At 54.0% G+C, this 20,185-nt stretch overlaps 2 protein-coding genes across 2 annotated transcripts in view; one reads left to right on the top strand and one right to left on the bottom strand.

The window, feature by feature from the left end:
• Positions 1-3,212: 3,212 nt before the first annotated feature.
• On the top strand, positions 3,213-17,836 carry SLC7A10 (solute carrier family 7 (neutral amino acid transporter light chain, asc system), member 10). The gene is given in 11 exon segments (XM_006867312.1): positions 3,213-3,366; positions 11,096-11,300; positions 14,136-14,287; positions 14,456-14,581; positions 14,651-14,804; positions 15,519-15,642; positions 15,730-15,833; positions 16,085-16,181; positions 16,374-16,523; positions 17,315-17,492; positions 17,706-17,836. Coding segments are annotated over 11 exon segments (1,566 nt in total). The 5' UTR covers positions 3,213-3,221.
• A 1,184-nt stretch (positions 17,837-19,020) lies between these two features.
• The window catches only part of LRP3 (low density lipoprotein receptor-related protein 3), a 12,278-nt gene continuing 11,113 nt past the window's right edge, over positions 19,021-20,185 (bottom strand). Inside the window, exons 6-7 of the mRNA XM_006867311.1 lie at positions 19,835-19,967; positions 19,021-19,674 (exon numbers count right to left, since the gene is read on the bottom strand). Of these exons, the coding sequence (XP_006867373.1) occupies positions 19,087-19,674; positions 19,835-19,967 (721 nt within the window). The 3' untranslated portion in view covers positions 19,021-19,086. The remainder of the gene's footprint in view (positions 19,675-19,834; positions 19,968-20,185) is intronic.

Genomic DNA, 20,185 nt, shown 5'->3' with positions numbered 1-20,185 from the left:
GGACAGTAAATAAGGAAGACTGTAGAAGAATTGATGCTTTTGAGTTATGGTGTTGGAGGAGAATATTGAAAGTACCATGGGCTGCCAAAAGAACAAAGAGCTGTGTGTTGGAAGAAGTGCAGCCAGAGTGCTCCTTGGAGGCCAGGATGGCCCAACTTCGTCTCTCATACTTTGGACATATTGTCAGGAGGGACCAGTCACTGGAGAAGGCTCTCTGCTGCTGTAAAGATTTACAGCCTTGGAAACCCTGTACAAGGTCGCTATGAGTCGGAATCGACTCCATGGCACATAACCACCACCACAGGAGTAAACAGCCTCATCTTTTCCTCTTGAAATGGGTTTGAAATGTAGACTTTGTGATTAGTAACCCAATGCCTACTGCACAGGACTCCTTCCTGGTATGTTGTTACTGTTGTTAACCATCGAGTTAGTTCTAATTCATAGTGACCCTGTATAGGGTTTCTGAGGAGCAGATGGTAAGTTTTAACCTCCAACTTTGTGGTTCAAAATGACTTTGGGGTCCAGTGTTTATTCTACAGTGCCACACTAAGATTCTGTTCCTAGTACAGAGAAACACAATTTGTTTTTTGTATTTGAATTTGTATCTAGTGGTTTTGCTACATGCACTAATCCACTTTAAACTGACCTATAAACGTTTTTCCATTTTGTACACACTGTTATGTGAATAACAGTTGTATTTCTTCCTTCCTATAATCACACCTTATTTCTTTTTCATGCCTTATTGCACTATCTGGGAACTCAACTCCAGTACAGTAATGTACATATGATGAGTTCTAACAACTTTTCTCATTCCCAATCTCAGTAGAGGAAATTTTCAATATTTCATGTTAAGCACGGTAGCTTTTTTGTTTGTTTTGCTTTGTTTGGAGAATTTGTTTTGTTTTACTGTTGTTTGTTTTTAGTGGAGTATCAAATTAGGAAGTTCCCTTCTGTTTCTAACTTATTATGAGGTGTTTTGTTATTTGTTTAAATCATGAATGAGTGCTTTCAGCATCTATTGGAAAGGTCCTTTGGATTTTCTTTCTTTCATTGATTTTTGGATGGTTAACCAACCCTTAACAATCTTTTTTGTTTGTTTGTTTGTTTAACCCTATAGGAATTTGCAGGTTCTAGTTCAATTCTACTAAAATGACCTTGTGAGCTATAGTCCTGGACAATAGGACATAGTCTCCATCAGGTGGTGAGCCCTACGGTTGCCCCCCGCCCCATACACACACTCCACATTGCAGTTCCAAAAGAGACTCACCCCCTAAAAGAGAAAAAAGAAAAGACTCAGCCAAGGGCTTCTTGCCTGAGACCTGTCAGTCCCACCCACCTCTTGGCAACCAGCCCTTGCCTGTGCTGGCCCCTTAGAAACTTTGCTAGGCTCTCACTCAGCAGACCCCAGCGTTATGAGAGCAACTAGATGAGCGTCAAACTAGAAGGTCCAGGCCCTGGCACCCCACTACCCGTGATAATCAGGGGGTTCCCCACTGCCCCCTGGCGCAAGAGAGTCGGTGCGGAACTCGTCTCTGGGGCTGGAGACCGAGGGCGCCAAGAACGCCGAACTACGACGGGGGCGCGGGGAATGAAGCTTCGCCTGGTGACCTCCCCCTCCACATCCCCTCAACATGTCCACTCACAGTCTTCCCACTCCTGCCCTCCAGTCCGCCGCCCCCAACCTCCTAGTCTTCAAAGCCCCATACTCCTCCAGCCTCAACACGTTCCCATCTCGACGCTTCCTCTGCCCCCACCGGGTTCCAACCCTAGTCCCCGCCCCATCCCCCCACCCACCCCGGAGGCTCGGAGCCTCTGGGACCCCGAGCCGGGCCCCTGCGCCTCTCAAGGCCTCGAGCGGGGGAAGGACTGGGCGCCCGGCGCCGCCTCATCCACATGCAGGGGACGGCGCGTCCCGGCAGCCGCCAGGAAAGGACAAAGGCTGTTCCGCCGCCGGCCGCACCGTGCCAGGCTCGCCCCGCCCGCTGCCCCGGTGGCCCCGATGCGGCCCCCTTGCGTCTGTCCTGCCGGCCCGACTGGAGCTGTAGAAACCGACTGCCTTCCGGGCGGCAGTAGTCTCCCTCAGCCAGCACCTCCGTGTCCGTAGCGCCCCTCTCTGTGTACCCTGGCAGTTGAGGCGCCCTGGTCTCCCTAACCAACCCCTCTCCCAAGCAGGTGCCGGGCTGGACTCTACTGGGCCTGCGTCAGGGGCCAGAGTCCTAATCACCTGTGACCAGCATCTGCTGTCAGGACCTCCTGCCAGAAGCAACCGGAGTAGTAGGGGTGCACATAAAGGCCTTGTTGTCGTTGTTGTTAAGTGCCGTCGAGTCGGTTCCGACCCATAGCGACCCTGTATAGGGTTTCCAAGGAGCAGCTGGTGAGCTTGAACCACCGACCTTGCAGTTCAAACGGCTTTGCAGTCTGGTGCATTAACCCACAGCGCCACACCAGGACTCCTAAAAGGCCTTGAGGCCCTTCTAAGGGATCGTCAGTGGCTAGTGGCTCCGGGTCTTCAGCTGGACTCCATCTCCCCAGACCGTAGATGAGGTGTATGAGGCCTCCTGACTCCTCAGATGGAGTGGTCCCTGGGCTCAGATCCCTCCCATCCGCAGCTGTACCTCGCCAAGCCATGACCGCCCGGAGGCTAAGAAGGAATCACTAAGAGACAACTTGGCCCCACTACTTGCTCTGTGATCTTTGTGACTTTATTTTTGGGCCTCAGCTTGCACCTGCAGAATGGATTCCTTACCCTTCCGCCTCCCCACTCCCCGCCGCCGCAATACATTAAGGGTCTGCTCCAGGGCTTCAAGAGAATGGGTCTCGTTTTTTTTGAGCTGCGCTCACTCCGTCACTCCTCACCCCTCAAATTAATGGAACTGAACAATGAGACCCCTTCCTCCGCTCAACTAAATTGGGAAGTTCTTCCTAAATCTGCCCCAAGTCCTCTCCATCCAGGCTGGGACGGGGTGATGGGGGAGCAAGAGGGGTGGAGGAGTTCCCTTTAAGGGCGGTGGGGGAGGGGGCTGCCGGCCAACCCTCCTTCCGCCCCTTCGGGGGCCCCCACCGCCAGGCCCGGGGGCCCGGGACCCGTGCCAGCGCATGCGCCCGCCTGTGGGCGCTGTCCGGGCTGCTAGGGCCGCGCGTACAGATAGACTGACCGACGGACTGGCGGCCCGCCGGACGACGGGGCAGCGCAGGGAGAGGGGACGCGGCGGGACAGCGACATGGCCAGCCACACGCAGCAGTCGAGTGGGCGCGGGAACTCCGTCCCTGCGCCCTCGCCTGGCCCGGGCCCCGGCCCTGGAGCCTCGGAGCGGGTGACGCTCAAGAAAGAGATCGGGCTGGTGAGCGCCTGCACCATCATCATCGGTGAGCGGGACTGGAGGTGGGCCGGGTATCCGAAACCCTAGGGCCGAAGGCTGGAGACCGCACAGTGGTGGGAAACAAGAGGAGCCCCCCTTCCGGGGCGCTCATACAGGGTTGAGGGGCTGTGAAGGTGAGACCACGGAGGGTGGACACGGGCACACCTGCAGCGCATCACCACAAAGCGCGCTTGACTGTCAAAGCAAGGCTAATGGAGCACCCACAGAGCCTCCTGTTCCCACCTCCCACCTGAGTCCGATGCAGATCCCGCTCAGCACTACAATCCTCTCCCTGCCTTTCCCTGGTTGTAGGTCTTTGACAAGTCAAGTGCCCTCCGTTTTTTCTTCTGTGAAATGGGAATGATGCCTCTGGCTCTTCCTGGAGAGTCAGAGCCTTGCAGGACCCCCCAGAGATCCCAAATTCTGGGCTGTGGTATCAGCTGAGGCCCTCCTGTGTGTGGCACCTGAGTGCTGTGTGTTCGAAGTGATTTATGCTTCCCAAGTGAGGAGCTGTGGGAAAACTGGACAGGTAGACCTGCCCACAGGAGACATGTAATCACAAAAGTTTGCCAGCAGGCTACCAGGGGAGGGGGATGAATCAGCCAGTGATTGGCGGAGGCCAGAAATGGGGTGAACAGACCAGCACTGGATGACTCTAATCCTCTGGCCCAGCTTCCCCACCTGTGAATAGATCTGTTTGTCCTCTCCTGCTTCAAACTCGGATGACCAGAGGGCTCAGGGACAGAGGGAACGGTGGTTGAAGTTTTCCTCTTCTGTCCTAGGCCCATAAATACAAATTCCTTAAGAACCGGGCCTGTGTCCCCATCATATGTATCTGTCTCCCCACTAGGTGCCTCTGTGCCCCTGCCTGGGAAGGACTGTTTTGTCCCAGGAGATGAATGACTGGGCATTCAGTGAGGGTCCCCTGACCCTGGCTTAGAACTTGACCTAGAAGGTGGCAAGGAGATGAGGGCAAGACAGGTTATAGGATGAATCAGGAGCAGCACTGCTCTGGACCCCTGGTTTGTCACCAGTTACTAAACTTATCTCTGAAGCATCTGAACAGAGCCCTTAAGAGATCCTATACTTCCTTCATCCTTTACCCCCCACCCCATCCCAGGTTGAGGAGTAGGGCTCTCAGAAAATGGGGAGCTGTGGCAAAGTTACACACAGGAGCACAACTGCACCCAAAATGTATTTAGGACAGCACCTGTCTCCTGCTGCAAGAGGGGACAAACAAGAGAGAAGAGACAAGCTGGGGCAGGGGCCAGGAAGGACCACATTGTAGAATCCAATATCTGTTCATAACACCTCTTAGTACATTACATTCTGGAAACATGCATTTCCATTTTGCAAGATTAGAATTTGTATAGCTGTCTTACTGATGTAGGAACTGAAGTTGGGGAGTCAAACACTGCTACAAGTGTTGGGTCTTAAATCTGGAGCCAGATTTGGATGTAGTTCTGCGTGACCCCACTTTGGTGGCCTTATTAATAATGGTGCTAACCAAAACCAGGGCTAGATTCAGAACCTTTGATGAGGGAAGGCTGGGGATTGAGCTAGGTTTCCTGAACTCATCCAACCGGGGTTTGCTGAGTTCCTCACTCTCCTATGGACAAACAGGTGGAGAGGGAAGACCCACCCCCACCCCACTGGGGGCTGTATACACAGGGTCTCTCTTTCTGACTTAGGGATCTCAGCCAGATCTCTCACCTTATCCATACCCAGGAAGGGGACCTACCCAAGTCCCAAAAGAGTGGGAGTTCCACCTCCACTCTCTGCATTTGACTCCAGTATCCAGATATTTGTGTGCCAGGTTCAAATATGCTCAGGACTCAGAGGTCTGAGTCCCATTTCCTCAGGAATCACTCACTGATCATACAGCCTTTTCTATGGTCTCTGGGACTGCAGATGGCTGGGCTGCTCAGAGGATAGACTCCTCCAGAACCCCAGCCCCTCTTCCTTGTCACCCTGAGAAGACATAATCCCACAATGGACCATATCTGTGCTGTACTATAGCCCCCATATACAGATGAGAAAACAGAGGATCTGAGACTGCAATCAGCCCAGGGCCCTTGGTGTGCTCTGGGGGCCAGGGCAGCATCAGCTATAAACACTGGATGCATTCATTCATCAAATTAACTGGTGTTTATTGAGCTTTTAATGTGTGCCCGGCACTGTCCTAGGTGCTGAAGACACAGTAGGACTGAAAATAGACAGAATCTCTGCCTCATGGAGCTGACATTCCAATGTAGGAGTTCCAGCAAGATAAGCAGGCCAAGTACCTAGAAATGGGGTCATGATAAGGACTGAAGTGAGAAGATTAAGTCAAGGAGGATATAGGATGTTGGAGATGAAGGAGGTTTCAGTAGCAGATATGGACTCCCAGCTGTGTGGGGAAGGGTAATGACTTTGCCTTTTTCTCTGTGTGAGATGGGAGCCCTAGGAGGATTTTGAGCTGATAGGATGGGCAAAAGATGATGCTGACTTAGATCAGGGTGGTGGCAGTGAGGGGTGCCAAGAAGAGCCTCAGTTCTGTTTGGAAGATAAAACCAAAAGGTTTGATGGCGGACTAGATGTGGGTTTAGAGAAAGAGAAGACTCACATTTTTAGCCTAAACAGTTGGAAGGATGGTTAGCTATGTATTTTTTGATTGAAGAACAACTTTGAGAAGAGCTGGCTTGGGGAAAAGGAGGGTGAAAGTCAATAACTCAATATTGTTGTTGTTGTTAAGTGCCGTCGAGTCGGTTCCGACCCATAGCGACCCTGTACAGGGTTTCCGAGGGTGTAAATCTTTATGGGAGTAGAAAGCCTCATCTTTCTCCCGTGGAGCGGCTGGTAGTTTCGAACCGCTGACCTTAAGGTTCACAGCTCGATTCGTAACCACTACGCTACCAGAGCTCCTTTGTTCAGTAGTTAGTTGGCTAGAAGGAGCTCTGGTGGTATAGTAAGGAGCCCCAGCAGTGCTGTAGGATAAGCATTGGGCTGCTAACTGCAAGGTTATTGGCTCAAAACCACCAGTCACTCTGAATGAGAGAAGAGACTGTCTGCTCCCATAAATATTTACAGCTTCCCAAACCCACTGTACCAGTTAGAGCCAATTTGATGACAGTGGGTTTGGTTTGGGTGGTACACTGGTTCAGTGCTCAGATGCTAAGCCAAAGGTTGGTGGTTCAAACCTACCAAGCACTCCATGGGAGAACAATGTGGCAGTCTGCCTCCATAAAGATTTTTTAGCCTTGGGAACCTTATGGAGCAATTCTACTCAGTCTTATTGGATTACTATGAGTTGCATTTGACTTGACAGCAATAGATTTGATTGGTTTTGGTGGTTGGATACATGTACAGGTTTCGTTTAGTGGAGATGTCTATACTAGGTGTATTTATTTGGGTTACCTGCAGATAAATTGTATTTACAGCCAGGGGACTTGGACAGAACAGCAAGGGCATGAGTGTATGAAGAAACAAGAGACCCCAGGGTTAAGGTCTGGACACCCAGTGTGCAGAAGTCAGGACGGATCAGAAGGAACCAGCAAAGGAGTCATAGAAGGAGGTGTTGTTGTTATGTGCCATCAAGTCAGTACCGACTCATAGAGACCCCAGGAGTCTCTCTCCCCTATGTCAGGAGGAGGCCCCATTGTGGCCATGCTTATTGGAACAGGCCCAGTAGGTCCCCGGTCATTGGATGGACTTGGGCCTCCCACCCCAGCAGGCCAGGGCACAGAACCTTTCCTTTGGAAATGCAGGCTCCACCGAGGTTAACCAATAAAGAGGTTGCTTCCTGATCATCATCTGAGCACCATGGGAGTGGGGCAGGATATCAGGGAGGGCCTCCTGTGACCTTCCACAGTGGGGGACATGCAGACCCTGAGCAAACTGTCTCCTCTGCTAAGGTCATAGTTGGACCTGGCAGACGGGGAAACTGAGGCTCAGAAGGGAGGCGCCAGCCTGGGCTCACAGAGCCAGTACCTGAGTGTGTTTCTAGGGATGAGAGGTGGTTTCCAGCAGTGTGACCTTCCAGGACCTTTCTGCTCCCTCCCCAAAATTCTGAATACCCCCTGCCCCTCACCCTGATACACACATACTACTGGCAGGCAGGTGGTTTGTTTCACAGACACAACCTCACCCTGCGACCTCCATGGTCTGCAGCCGCCTCCCAGAAATAGGTCAGTGCACACCGCAGTAATGGCCAGGGAACAATGGCCCTTTCTTGCTTGCTCCGCAGAGCCGGGTAAACCCCATTAGGCTAAACATCTTAATGTGATAAAAAAAAAAACAAAAAAAAAACCACCCAGCGCGGGCAGGCTAAAGGAAGAGAGCAGGCAGGAGGAGAGTCGAGGGAGACTTGCTGCTAGTGGGCACCCATATCCTTGTCTACCTACTTGGGGGCTCTGGTCCTCCTGCATATCTGAGGAAACTCTGGAGCCCTTGGCCCATTTGGTGGAGGAGAATGTGGAGGCCTCAGAAATTGTGTCTCTGCAGTCAGACACCACCTGGGTACTTCGTAGCATCTCCCTTGGCCCTCTCAGTCCCTGAGTCCATAGCTCACTTCCTCCAGAGCAGGATGCCCCAAAGTCAGACTTGTCCACACTGTCTCCACTCCATCAGGCAGTATGATTCAGAGAGAAGAGGCTTACGCCTGAGCTTACCTCTCTGAGGGTCCCTTCTCCATCTCCCCTGCACTCACCCTGGAGCTGGGGATTCCAGCCCTGTCTTCAGCGGAGACCCTTCTCCTTCTTTCTCTCTGTAGCTCATTAAGCCCAATGCCCCTGTAGCTCCCTGTAGAACGTGCCCCCACCCTCTGATTGTGGCAAGAGTAGCCAATGGTCGGAGACAGGTTTTACTGCTCCACTCAACCTTGAGTGGATAATGGACCTTGTCCAGGCCCAGAGGGCCTCAGAGATGTGGGCACTGTTCTCAAACACAGGTTCTCTGGAGCTATTTGGAGAGAGGTCCTGATCTGTTGCCTGAGGCCATGTGTCCAAAACAATACTGGTCCTCACCCCCACCTCCCAGAGTCCAGCATCCCAGTCCCCAGCCACTGGGCACAGGGTTAGTGGTGTGTCCCTCTCTGGCCCATGCTGCAGAGGACAAGGGGCCAGATGTAGCATCCCCAAGACCCTGCAGGTGGAACAGTGCAGAGTGGTGGAGTCCCCACTGAGCAGGTGATTCCGAATCCTGGATGCTCCCCTCCCCTAGGTACCAACTCTTTCCAAGGCCACCCAGCCCCCACTGGCTTCCAACCTCACTGGCTTTTGGCAATTCTGCTTGGCCAGGTCCTGAGAACAGAGGCTCTGCCTGCTGGATAGAGCAAACTCAAAGGCCCTTTAGAACCCTAACAGCCCACCCAGGCCTGCCCCGCCCTTCACCCCAGGGTTGATGAAGGAGATGGCCCCTCTTCCCTGCAAGCAGGCCAGGGGTGCATCTTAGCCCTGGGGGTGGGGGGACAGAAACGCCTTCCTCCTTATCTGGATGTATTTAGGACTCCTGAGATGTGACCAGAAAACTAATGGGAGCTTCGTGGCTGTTCAGACTGGAAATCTGTGTCGCCTGGGGCGGGGGCAGGGGGTAGCACCAGGGACAAAAAGTGAATGCAGATTAGTGTCCTCCTCCAGCCCCGCCTGTTGCCTGGCAGGTGGAGCAGCAGTTGTTCCCTCCCAGGCCCTGGCAGGTGGGAGCGATCCATCCATCTCCAAGGACTGAGATGATCAAATTATCTCCAAGGACTGAGCCGCAGGTGGTAAAAGGGTTGACTCTCATCTGTGTGGCTTGTGGGCTTGGGGATTATTTCCTCTTGGACAGGGTCCAACCTGATTTGTTTGCACACATGAAAATCACTGACCCCTTCAAAAGGGGGGGGGGCGGTCCCAGAACATGACCCCCCTTTGCCCTGGTTACCAGGGAGCTCACAGCTAAATGAGCACCCACAGAATTTTTCTCATCCCAGGAACGAGTGCACTGCTCAACTTTGAACAGTCCCCATTGTTTCGGAAAGCATAGAGTACCTACCTTTTCCACTGCCCATCCTTGGATTCTGTTTCTACCTGAGCCTGGGAAAGCCTGTCACTCTTCTGCTTATCACAGTTCCTTCTTGGAGAGCCATGTGGGGACTACAATCCCCATGTTTCACAGATGAGGAAATTAATCCTACAAGTAATGTCGTGAATGCCACATTGATGTCAGCCCATTAGTCATCCCCTACTGGTAATCATGTCCCTTGGGTGGTGCAAACAGTAACGCATTCAACCCCTAACCAAAAGGTTGGTGATTCAAGCTCACCCAGAAGTGCCACCAAAGAAAGGCCTGGCAGTCAACATCTGAAAAATCAGCCATTGGAACCCCTCTAGAGCACAGGTCTACTCTGACACCTATGGGGTCACCATGATGCAGAATGGGTTCCATGGCAACAGATACTTATTAAGCACCTACTAAGGTCAGCAATTCGAATCTACCAGCAGTAGAAAGATGAGGCTTTCTGTTCCTGTAAAGATTAACAGCCTTGGAAAGCCCATATAGGGTTGCTGTGAGTCGCAACCAATTCCATAGTACATAATCACCACCATGTAAATTAATGTGCCCTGGTGTGGTGATGTAAGATAAGCACTGGACTACTAACCGCAAGGTTGACAGTTCAAACCCACCAGATACTCTCAGAAACCCTATACAGGGTCACTATGAGTCAGAACAAAACTAACTGAAGTATTGAGGTGAGAGGAAGCTGATGTCCACTGGAGGGGTTGCAGACACCACAGAGCACATGTTGAGAATAAATCTCTCATTAGCCCTCATGGTTTCCCCATTTTACATATGAGGTGGGTGAAATAAGCAGGCAGAGCCTTGTAGGAGCAAATGAGAAGAGAGCCCCCAGCTTCCTGAACCCCAGCCCCAATTTTCCACTATGTTCCTGGGATTGACAAGGATTGCTTGCAATCCATGGGCTACTCCAAGTGGGGGCGGGGCAGTCGTCTGAGCCCAGGCCATTTCTGCCTTGATGGCTGCTGACCAGCCCCTAGCTCTGAAAATCCACCAGTTCTTCTTCCTCATCATACTGTCGCCTGCTCAGGACCTGAGACTTACGAGAGGTGCTGAAACAAGGTCACTTCAGGATCTCTGTCTACAGCCTGGGTTTTAGCTCCAGGCAGACCCAAGGAGACACGTAGGAAGATGATTCTGGTGGGGAAGGAGGAGAGAAAAGATAAGGTACAGAGAGCAGAGTCCAGGGCACCATGAGGCTGTGAAACAAGAGAAGCCCAAACCCGAAGTAGTCCAGGTGACCTCCATGAATCTGGATAGTGGAAGAAGAGTGGCATGGATCTGAGCTTGTAGGAAGTCAGCTCTGGCTAGCTGGTTGGAGAGAGGCCAGGTGGCTAGAGGTTGAAAAATCAGACCTCAGCTGGAGCAATGGGCTGAGCCTGGGCCAGGCGGAAATGCATGAGTGACCACCATGCATCGTTCATCAGTTGTGCTTGTTGAAAACTCAGACTGGATGCATGAACAAAGCGCCATCTCTCACACATGGGGGTGAGGGGAGAGAATGAGCTCACAGTGAGACTTAGAGAGCTTGAGGGGCCAAGTGGCATCCCACACCTCAAGGCCCACACATCCCAGATTCCCAGCGAGCACCCCAGACTCCCTTCCATACTGCAGCATCCAGAGCCCGGAAGAGAAGTCTGGGCTGCTCAAGAGGACCCCGGGCCTAACCAAGGCCTGACGGCTCCCCATCTCCCCACCCACAGGAAACATCATCGGCTCAGGCATCTTCATCTCGCCCAAGGGCGTACTAGAGCATTCAGGTTCCGTGGGCCTGGCGCTCTTCGTCTGGGTCCTGGGTGGGGGCATCACTGCTCTGGGTTCCCTCTGCTACGCTGAGCTGGGAGTCACCATCCCCAAGTCTGGTGGGGACTATGCATATGTCACTGAGATCTTCGGAGGCCTGGCTGGGTGAGTGTGGGGGCACCAGGGGTGTGTGGGGAGGGGGAGGGCGGCTTCTTCTACTGCTTCCCACATCAGAGGGGGTCCTAGGGATCGCTGAAGAGAAGAGGTTGGGCAGGTGAATGGTGCAAATGCTTACCCATCCTATCCCACTATCTGCTCCCCACTCAGCACTCTAGGTGGGAACATTCTTATCTGAAAGCACTAGATAATGCTAGTACGAGGCAAGGGAGGGTGGGGAGGGAGGCGTGATAGTCCTGTGGCATGCCTTACAAGAGGCTTCCTTTCAATAGCTTCCAACAGCACTCCATGAGCACCTACTGTATGCCGGGGAACTGGGGGGACAGTGATACGGAGGTCTGTCCCATCCTAAAGTTGCTCCCAGGGGAGTGGGGAGCAGTCAAACATGGTTCAGACCTAGACAAGCCTGGGCTTGGTGGAGCATGTACAAGAGGTGCCCACCGCCTGTTCTGTGCCGTGGAGTCGGTTCTGACTCGCAGTGCCCCTGCTTAGGGTTCCCAAGGCTATAAATCTTTACAGGAGCAGAAAGCCTCATCTTTCTCCCAAGTCGGCCTCCTAGCATCCAGGAAAGACCACCAAAGCTAGGAAGAATGGTAGACTTTTTCTAGGCTGACCAGGCAGAGGGGCAGTGTGTACCAAGCCTGGTGATCTGCTGCAACTAGACTCAGGTCACATTCATGAGCAGATTCTGTGACTTTGAGGGGACTCGGGGGGTTGGAAGTTGTCATAGTTGTTCAGATGAATGATGCCAAGGGCCAGGCAGACTTCAGAATAATAGAGGAGCCTAAACCAGAGCATGGTGGTTCCATAGGATAAGCACCAGACTGGGACCCACAAGGTCAACGGTTCAAACCCACCAGTCACTCAGTGGGAGAAAGATGAGTCTTTCTGTTCCCAAAAAGAATGACAACCTCAGAACTCCTACATAGGGTCGCTATGAGTAAAAGCTGACTCCACGACACCTAACAACAAATCAGGGGGGTGTGGTGACCACGAGGCATGAGGGAGAGAGGGTACGGTAGGGGTCACAGCTGCTTTCCCATCGGTATAGTTCGCTAGTGCTTCCAGTTCAGAAATATCACAAGTGGGCAGTTTTCACAAACACAAGTTTATCCTGTCACACTTTAGGAGGCTAAAGCCTGAATTCAGAATGGCGGCTCCAGGGGAAAGTTTTCTCTGTCGGCTCTGGGGAAAGGTCCTTGTCTCCTCTCAGCATCTGTAGGCAGCTTAGAGACCCCCATAAGTCTTAGCATCCATCTTTCCCTGGATTCAGGAGCTTCACGGTACAGGGACCCCAGGTCCAAAGGACCACTCCACTCCTGGCTCCTCTTTCTTGGTGGGAATAGGTCCCTCTGATCTCTGCTCCCTTCCCTCTTTTTATCTCTTGTAAGATAAAAGTGTTGTAGGCCACATCCCAGAAAAACTCCTTGTACATCAAATCAGGGTTGGGACAGGATTCAGGCTGTTGCATCCCCAATCTTAATCCTTTTCCTGGTTTATCACATCAGACCACATCACGGGGAATCATCACATCATTATATAATGACCAGAACCACTGCCCATCATGGCCCAGTCACATTGACACGTTTAGGGGAACACAATTCAATCCATGACATCAAGAAGCTCCCAGACCACGCTTCCCTTCCCTGAGAAGGGGAAGCAGAGATTTCTAGAGGTGGTTGACTGCGCTGGCAGGGTATATGCCACATTCAGGAGATTTTTAGTCAGGGGATCTGAAATCTAGGAAATTCTGGGCTCAAGTATATAAAGCTTGGTTCTGAGGGACTTGGGTGAAGAAGTGGGTGCCTGCCTCTGGGAATAGGGCCCATAAAGTATCCTTCCATCTGGGGCTGGGAGTAGGTAGGAGGGAAACGAGGTGTCCCGTGGGAAGAAGATATGCTGCTGAGTGTTCAGGACCCAGGACAGATAATGTCTTAGTTTCCCAGGGCTGCCAGACAAAACGCCACCAAGTGGGTGGCTTTACAGAATAGAATTTCTTTCCCTACCATTCTGGAGGCTAAGGGTAGCGTAGTAGTTACGAGTTGGGCTGCAAAACTCAAGGTCAGCAGTTCAAAACTACCAGCTGACCTGCGGGAGAAAAATGAGGCTTTCTGCTCCTCGGAAACCCTTTATATCACACCACTGAGAAGAGAAGGACCAGGCTTAGGACCACCAGTGTACATTGACATAACCTCATTTAACTTAACTGACAACAAAAGAAAAACCTATTTCCAAAGAAGGCCACATTTTGGGGGTAGGGGGGCACAGAACTCAATCCACAGAGGGTCCTGCAAAACAAGGGGTGGAGTGCAGGGCTACAGAACAAAGGTAAAGACCAAGAGGAACCCACCAGAGGTCTCCTGTGTCCTTGGGTGAGGCAGTCCCTACTCTCCAGTGCTGGCAAGGCCTTATAGGACCACCCCCAAGGATAGTGCATCCCACCATGGGTGGAAGCAGAGCTCCAGGGAGCAGCTCTGACCTCACAGCTCTGAACATGGGGACCCCACTCATACCTGAACACCTTGCAGAGGTATAATGTGGTCATTAGAAATGAATTTGGTTCTGAGTCCTCCAGCCCAAGACATTCCCATGTTCCAACAACCCATAAATAAGGCATTGAGACTATGACAAGTCACTGCTACCTTCCTGCATCTCCGCCCCCCTCAGCAGCCCTCGGGTGCCCTGTTCCCACTCCGGCCCTCCTTCCTATCTCCCAGCTTCCTGCTCCTCTGGAGCACAGTGCTCATCATGTACCCTACCGGCCTGGCGGTCATCTCCCTCGGGTGCCCTGTTCCCACTCCGGCCCTCCTTCCTATCTCCCAGCTTCCTGCTCCTCTGGAGCGCAGTGCTCATCATGTACCCTACCAGTCTGGCAGTCATCTCCATGACCTTCTCCAACTATGTGCTACAGCCTGTGTTCCCCAACTGCATCCCACCCGCCACTGCCTCCCGCATGCTCTCCATGGCCTGCCTGAGTGAGTACCCATCCAGGAGCCCCAGGCCCACCCCTTCTCCCTGCCCAGCCCTCGAGAAGCTGGCCTCTAGGTTTGGAGTGCTCTGCCTTTCCCCTGCAGCCTGGGCTGACCCAGCTGGGGTCTCACGTGCCCATAGGCCACCTGCACCAGTAACTGCTTCCTCCCCAGTGCTCCTGACGTGGGTGAACAGCAACAGTGTGCGCTGGGCCACACGAATCCAGGACATCTTCACAGGCGGGAAGCTTCTAGCCCTGTCGCTTATCATTGGCGTGGGCTTTGTCCAGATCTTTCAAGGTAGGGCCGGAGCGGGTGTGGACCCAGGGCTGGGGAGACAGTGCTAACCTTTGACCTCTGGATCCCCAGGACACTTCGAGGAGCTGAGGCCCAGCAATGCCTTCTCCTTTTGGATGACCCCGTCTGTGGGTCACCTGGCCCTGGCATTCCTCCAAGGTTCTTTTGCCTTCAGCGGCTGGAACTTCCTCAACTATGTCACCGAAGAGCTGGTTGACCCTCGAAAGTGAGTGGCAGTGGGCTGGTCAGGGAGGCAGCTTACACTAGTGGTGTAGTAAGGACCACAAGCCAGAGATGCTTAGTGGCTGGAGGCAGTCCCCTCAGCCATCGAGAGAGCCCCTTCTCGTAGCTTAGACTGGTCACCACCTGACTGACCGCAGCCTGTGAGGGAGTCCCTGTCACCCCGCACAAACAGTCCTGTGGAGAAGTCAGTACACTTGTGTCTACTGCAGAGTCACAGCCCCTGGCCCGGCCTCACAGACATGGGGTCTCATGCGGCCTTCTGCCATAGAGTAAACCCTTTTCACTTAACCAAAACTGTGCTTGCAGTGTGATCCCAAAATAAAGCCACAGACGTCATCTGATGCTCAGCCAGAGATTGCCACAGCACACAGTTGCGGCGGCAGGAACCCCAGTTGGGGGCGGCTGGAGTGGGAGTGATGCAGAGGCCCAGGGAAGACCCTAGACCTGTGGACCAGGCCCTTCAAGGCTAATCTTGACTTGTGCACTTTTCTCATCATGTGCAGACATTAGACCCCACCCTCAGGGTATGATGTGAGCCCTTCCCCCATCCATCTGTGTCCAGGTGGGGGACAGAAGTGTCCAGTGTTGTCCCACCCAGGACTCACAGCAGACAAAAGGGATGGAGACTCAAAGCCTCTCCACCCCTGAGCCCACATGGAGCCCACCCTGATGTGCTCCCACCCTGCCCTGCCCACAGGAATCTACCTCGAGCCATCTTCATCTCCATTCCCCTGGTTACCTTCGTGTACACATTCACAAACATTGCCTACTTCACCGCCATGTCCCCACAGGAACTCCTGTCCTCCAACGCGGTGGCTGTGGTGAGTGGGGGGTCACTGCTGGGTCCCCGGCTCCGGCCTTGGCCCCCACTCCAGCCTTACGCACGGCCTTTCTTCTGTATCCTTCAGACCTTCGGGGAGAAGCTGCTGGGGTACTTTTCTTGGGTCATGCCTGCCTCAGTGGCACTTTCCACTTTCGGAGGGATCAATGGTTACCTGTTCACTTCCTCCAGGTGACTGGGCTAGGGAAAGGGCGGCTGTGGTAAGGTGAGGCACACTGGTGTGCCAAAGCCAGGCTGGGGGACCAGAGGAAGGGAAATGTTGCCTGAAGTTGGGGGGGTGAACTTCCTAACAACAAACCCAGAGGTAAAGAAAGCAAGATGGGGGAGGCCAGGATGAGGGACAGCTCAAGAGGAATGTAAAGTCCAGAGCTGACGTCCAGGCCGGGCTCATAGCCACCACCACCTCTGTCCCTGCTACCCAGGCTGTGTTTTTCTGGAGCCCGGGAGGGACACCTGCCCAGCCTGCTGGCCATGATCCATGTCCGACACTGTACCCCTATCCCTGCCCTCCTTGTCTGCGTAAGTTGGGGGACAAGACAGGTACGGGTTCCTAGCCAGGCCCACCCAGCAATGGTGGATGGACCCAGGCCATGGTGGCAGCCCTCAGGAGCAATGTGGGGAGGAGCTGGGCTCACCCTGACCTTCTGGCCTGAGCAAGACAGCCGGCCAGGAGGGCAAGAGGACCAGCCTCAGACCCAGGTGTTCCCCCAGTGTGGGGCCACAGCGATCATCATGCTTGTGGGAGACACCTACACCCTCATCAACTATGTGTCCTTCATCAACTACCTCTGTTATGGCATCACCATCCTGGGCTTGATTGTGCTTCGCTGGAGGCGGCCAGCGCTCTACAGGCCCATCAAGGTGAGATCCAGCCAGCAGGAGGCGCTGTGTGCTGTAGGTACCAGAGGTGGGCTGGTGATGATAGTGATGGTGATTCTAGACTTTCACTGCTGGGGGCTTTACCTGCACTGACGTACTTAATCCTCATAACAACCCCACAAGGGGGTGAGTTTAATGCTCCTGGGTGGCACTGTGAGCTAGGCGCTGGACTGCTAGCCACGCAGTCAATGGTTTAAACCCAACAGGCACTCCACAAGAGAAAAATGAGGCTGTCTGCTCCCATCAAGATTTGCAGTCTTGGAAACCCTATATAGGGTCGCTATGGATAGGCATCAACTCAATGGCAGTGGATTTAGTAGGTTTTATTTACAGATGAGGAAAGTGAGGCTAAGAAATTTGCTCAAGGTCATGCCGGCAGCTAGTGACAGACCCAGGATTCCATTAGCCCACAAAACCAAACAAAAAAACTAAGGACAGTCAGCTAAAAGTCTGCCCATTTGCATATAAATCCTTGCACCAGAGAAGTGTTCATTGCCAAAAATGCAAAACAGCAAAACATAATTGATCTTTAGCCAATACCTGCCTCCTACACACACACACAAACACACACTCACACCCACTGTGTGGGACTCAGAGCGACTGAAACTTTGACAGACCCTCAACAGTTTGGCCGAGTGACCATTCCGTCAGCAGGCTCCCAGTGGGCTGGGCCACTGCCAGGAGAGGTCCTGAGGAAGGAAGGAGGGAAGTCGTGGGGGAGTAGGGGGGTAGCGGGGAGGGCTCCTTCAGCGCGCATGCTCGCTCTTCCTCAGGTGAATCTGCTCGTCCCACTTGCGTATTTGGTCTTCTGGGCATTCCTGTTGGTCTTCAGCTTCATCTCGGAGCCCATGGTCTGCGGAATTGGGGTCATCATCATCCTCACAGGGGTACCCGTTTTCTTCCTGGGCGCGTTCTGGAGAAGCAAACCAAAGTGTGTGCACAGACTCACCGGTGAGCAAGCAGCTCCCTGAGTCTTCAGAGGCTGGAGGTGGGATGTCATTAGGGCCAACACAAGATCTGGGGTGTCCACACAGGGACCAGTCACCCCTAGCTGCCTCCCTGAGATATAGCCTGAAGATCCCTGCTTGGGAAGGGGTCCAGGGGTGGGACTGCCGATGTCCCCAGAGGCCAGCCCTCAACATCCATCTGTCCTTCTATCCTCAGAGTCAATGACTCGCTGGGGCCAGGAGCTGTGTTTCGTGGTCTATCCCCAGGGTTCCCCTGAGGAGGAATAAAGCAGGCCCTGCCAGGCCTCCCCGCTCCCCACCTCAGACAAACCCTTGAAGACACAATGAGATGCTTGTGGGAACTGAAGCAGCTGTTTCTGTTTACATGTTGTTTATCAAGGAGGTGTCTATGCAAAAACTTTTTTTTTCCCCCCCTGGAAAAAAAGATCTGATTCTAAAGACACCTGCCATAAGGAAGCCCCGAAGATGTGGACCAGGTTCCCTGCCTTAGCACTGCCCTGCTATGCTAGCCTTTCCTAAAATGGTTCACAAATAAAACGGGGCTGGTTGTTTGCCTATGTCCGGGTGAGTCCCTGGGGGTGCAAAGGCCAACTCAGGGTGGAAATGCATGATGCTGGCTGACAGCTACCAAGACAGGCTCTGGGGGCATCCTTGGCATGTGGGGGCTCTGAACTTGACCCCAGCACCCACTCTCCAGGGCTGGCTCCAGGGGCCACCTCAGTGGTACCAGTGCCAAAGGGGCCAGGAAGACTCGGGTCCGTCTGAGGTTCAGCATCCAAGAGAACCCAGTGGTTCCGAGCTGGATTGCTTTTCTTCCCACAAATCATCAGAAAACAAATGTCAGGACTTCAGAACCTCAGCCACACCTTCCTGGCTTACAGATGGGGAGACGGAGGCCCTAAAACAGGGTGGGATGGATCAGGGCCCTCTTGGCGGGCGCTTCCACCTCTACATAGGGCCTGCAAGTGACTCAGGGCTTCTTCTACCCCCTGGCTCACATTCCCAGTCTTGGTACCTAGAGGGCAAGAGGCACCAGGCCCATGTCCACACCAAAAGCAGGCGGCTCAGGACAGAACCCACCCAGCCCACCCAGTCCTCTGCTGGGCAGGGTGGAGGAAGCTCTGTGCAGATGGACTTGGAGCGGCACCGGAAAACAGGGTACAAAGAGTACACTGCCCCGACCACAGCGGCCATCAGTGATGGTGAGGGGAGCCGCTCTGTTCCAGGAGAGCCGCTCAGGATGAGTGGAGCAAGAGCAAGCAGCCATAGAGGAGAGTCCAGACAGCCCTGTCCCGGCCCTCCTGCTTCTTCTCTGCAGTGGAGGGAAGTGGGGAAGGCAGACGTGAGACCCCAGGTGCTTGTAGGGCACCAGCACCTGCAGAGGGACTTGTCTATGCATCACTCGGCCCCTCCCCTACCCATCCAGGCCCGCCTAGAGTGAGGAGAATGCTGAGCGCAATGTGGGTTTCTGGGTGGGACTCCCCATAAAAAAGAAGGATGCAGAGGCAGGGTAGAAACGACTGTGTATTCCCTGGTTACAAAGCGGGGCTATGGCAGTCACCAGCATGTCCAGTAGCTCAGCAGACCAGCAGGGCCTCATCGTCACTGGCCTCCAATATGGGGGAGCAGGGTGGCGGGGGGCTCCTGCAGACACCCAGTGGTTCTGGTGGGTGAAGGTCAAGGGTGCTGCTGGCAGTGGGGGCTGGGGGATGAGTGTCCTGGGCCGAGCTGGGCTCCCGAGGTGTGTCCACCATGGCCGGGCTGTCTGCCAGAGGGTCCCTGCAGACCTTTCTGTCCTTGTCCGTGGGCCTGCACACTGGGTCGTGCAGGCCCAAAGGGGATGGCGGCACTGTAGGTCCCTCCTCAGGTGAATGGCCAGGGGTACTGGGGAGCCCATCACCAGTCACCCCAGGGCTGCCTGCTTCTGTTAGGGGTGTCTGGGGGTCCGGGGCAGCACTGGGCGCAGGCTGGAGGAACCCATCGCCCAGTACAGTCTGTGAGGTGCGGGCAGCAGTGAGCAGTGGGATCTGGCCACGTGGTGCCCGGGGCCGGTGAAAGAGCCTGTTCCAGAGGCGGCCAAGGTGTCGGCGGGAGGGTCCACGGCGGGAGGCGTGCCGGCGCATCTGTCGCCGCATGGCTGTGCGAAGGTTCTGAAGCACCGAGGCCTGGGGGGTGGGGGGCGGGCTGCTCAGGAACCTCAGAGGTCAGCACCACCCCCAAGGGGTCCAAGACCGGCCTGTCATCCCACCTGGCCCCCTACGTAACCAGGCCAACACTTGAGGCCCTGTCTGTGGTGCTGTGAGGCCCCGCCCCACCGATGCTCACCTGGGATGCACTGTAAACAGGGAAGTCCTCCACAGGGGGGATGAGGCCCTGCGCAATGAGCTGACCATAGGATGGGGGCGCCTCCCGCCGCACAAACTCGGCCTCCAGGCGCGTCATCTGGGTCTCAAAGGCCCTGAAAGCAGTGAGCAGAACACATCATGGTCGTTCCACTGGAACTGCACTGCCACCGACCTGGGGCTTGCACAAAACCAAACCCAAACCCAGTGCCATTGGGTCACACCGAAACCAAACCGACTGCCAGCAACTCACACCAAAACCAAACCCACTGCCATCAAGTCACACCGAAACCAAACCCACTGCCATCAAGTCACACCGAAACCAAACCCACTG

This window comes from Chrysochloris asiatica, unplaced genomic scaffold (assembly GCF_000296735.1).
Source record: "Chrysochloris asiatica unplaced genomic scaffold, ChrAsi1.0 scaffold00104, whole genome shotgun sequence".
Lineage (NCBI taxonomy): Eukaryota > Metazoa > Chordata > Mammalia > Afrosoricida > Chrysochloridae > Chrysochloris > Chrysochloris asiatica.
The sequence above is the reverse complement of the archived record's forward strand: the minus strand, read 5'-3'. Positions and strand labels throughout refer to the sequence as shown.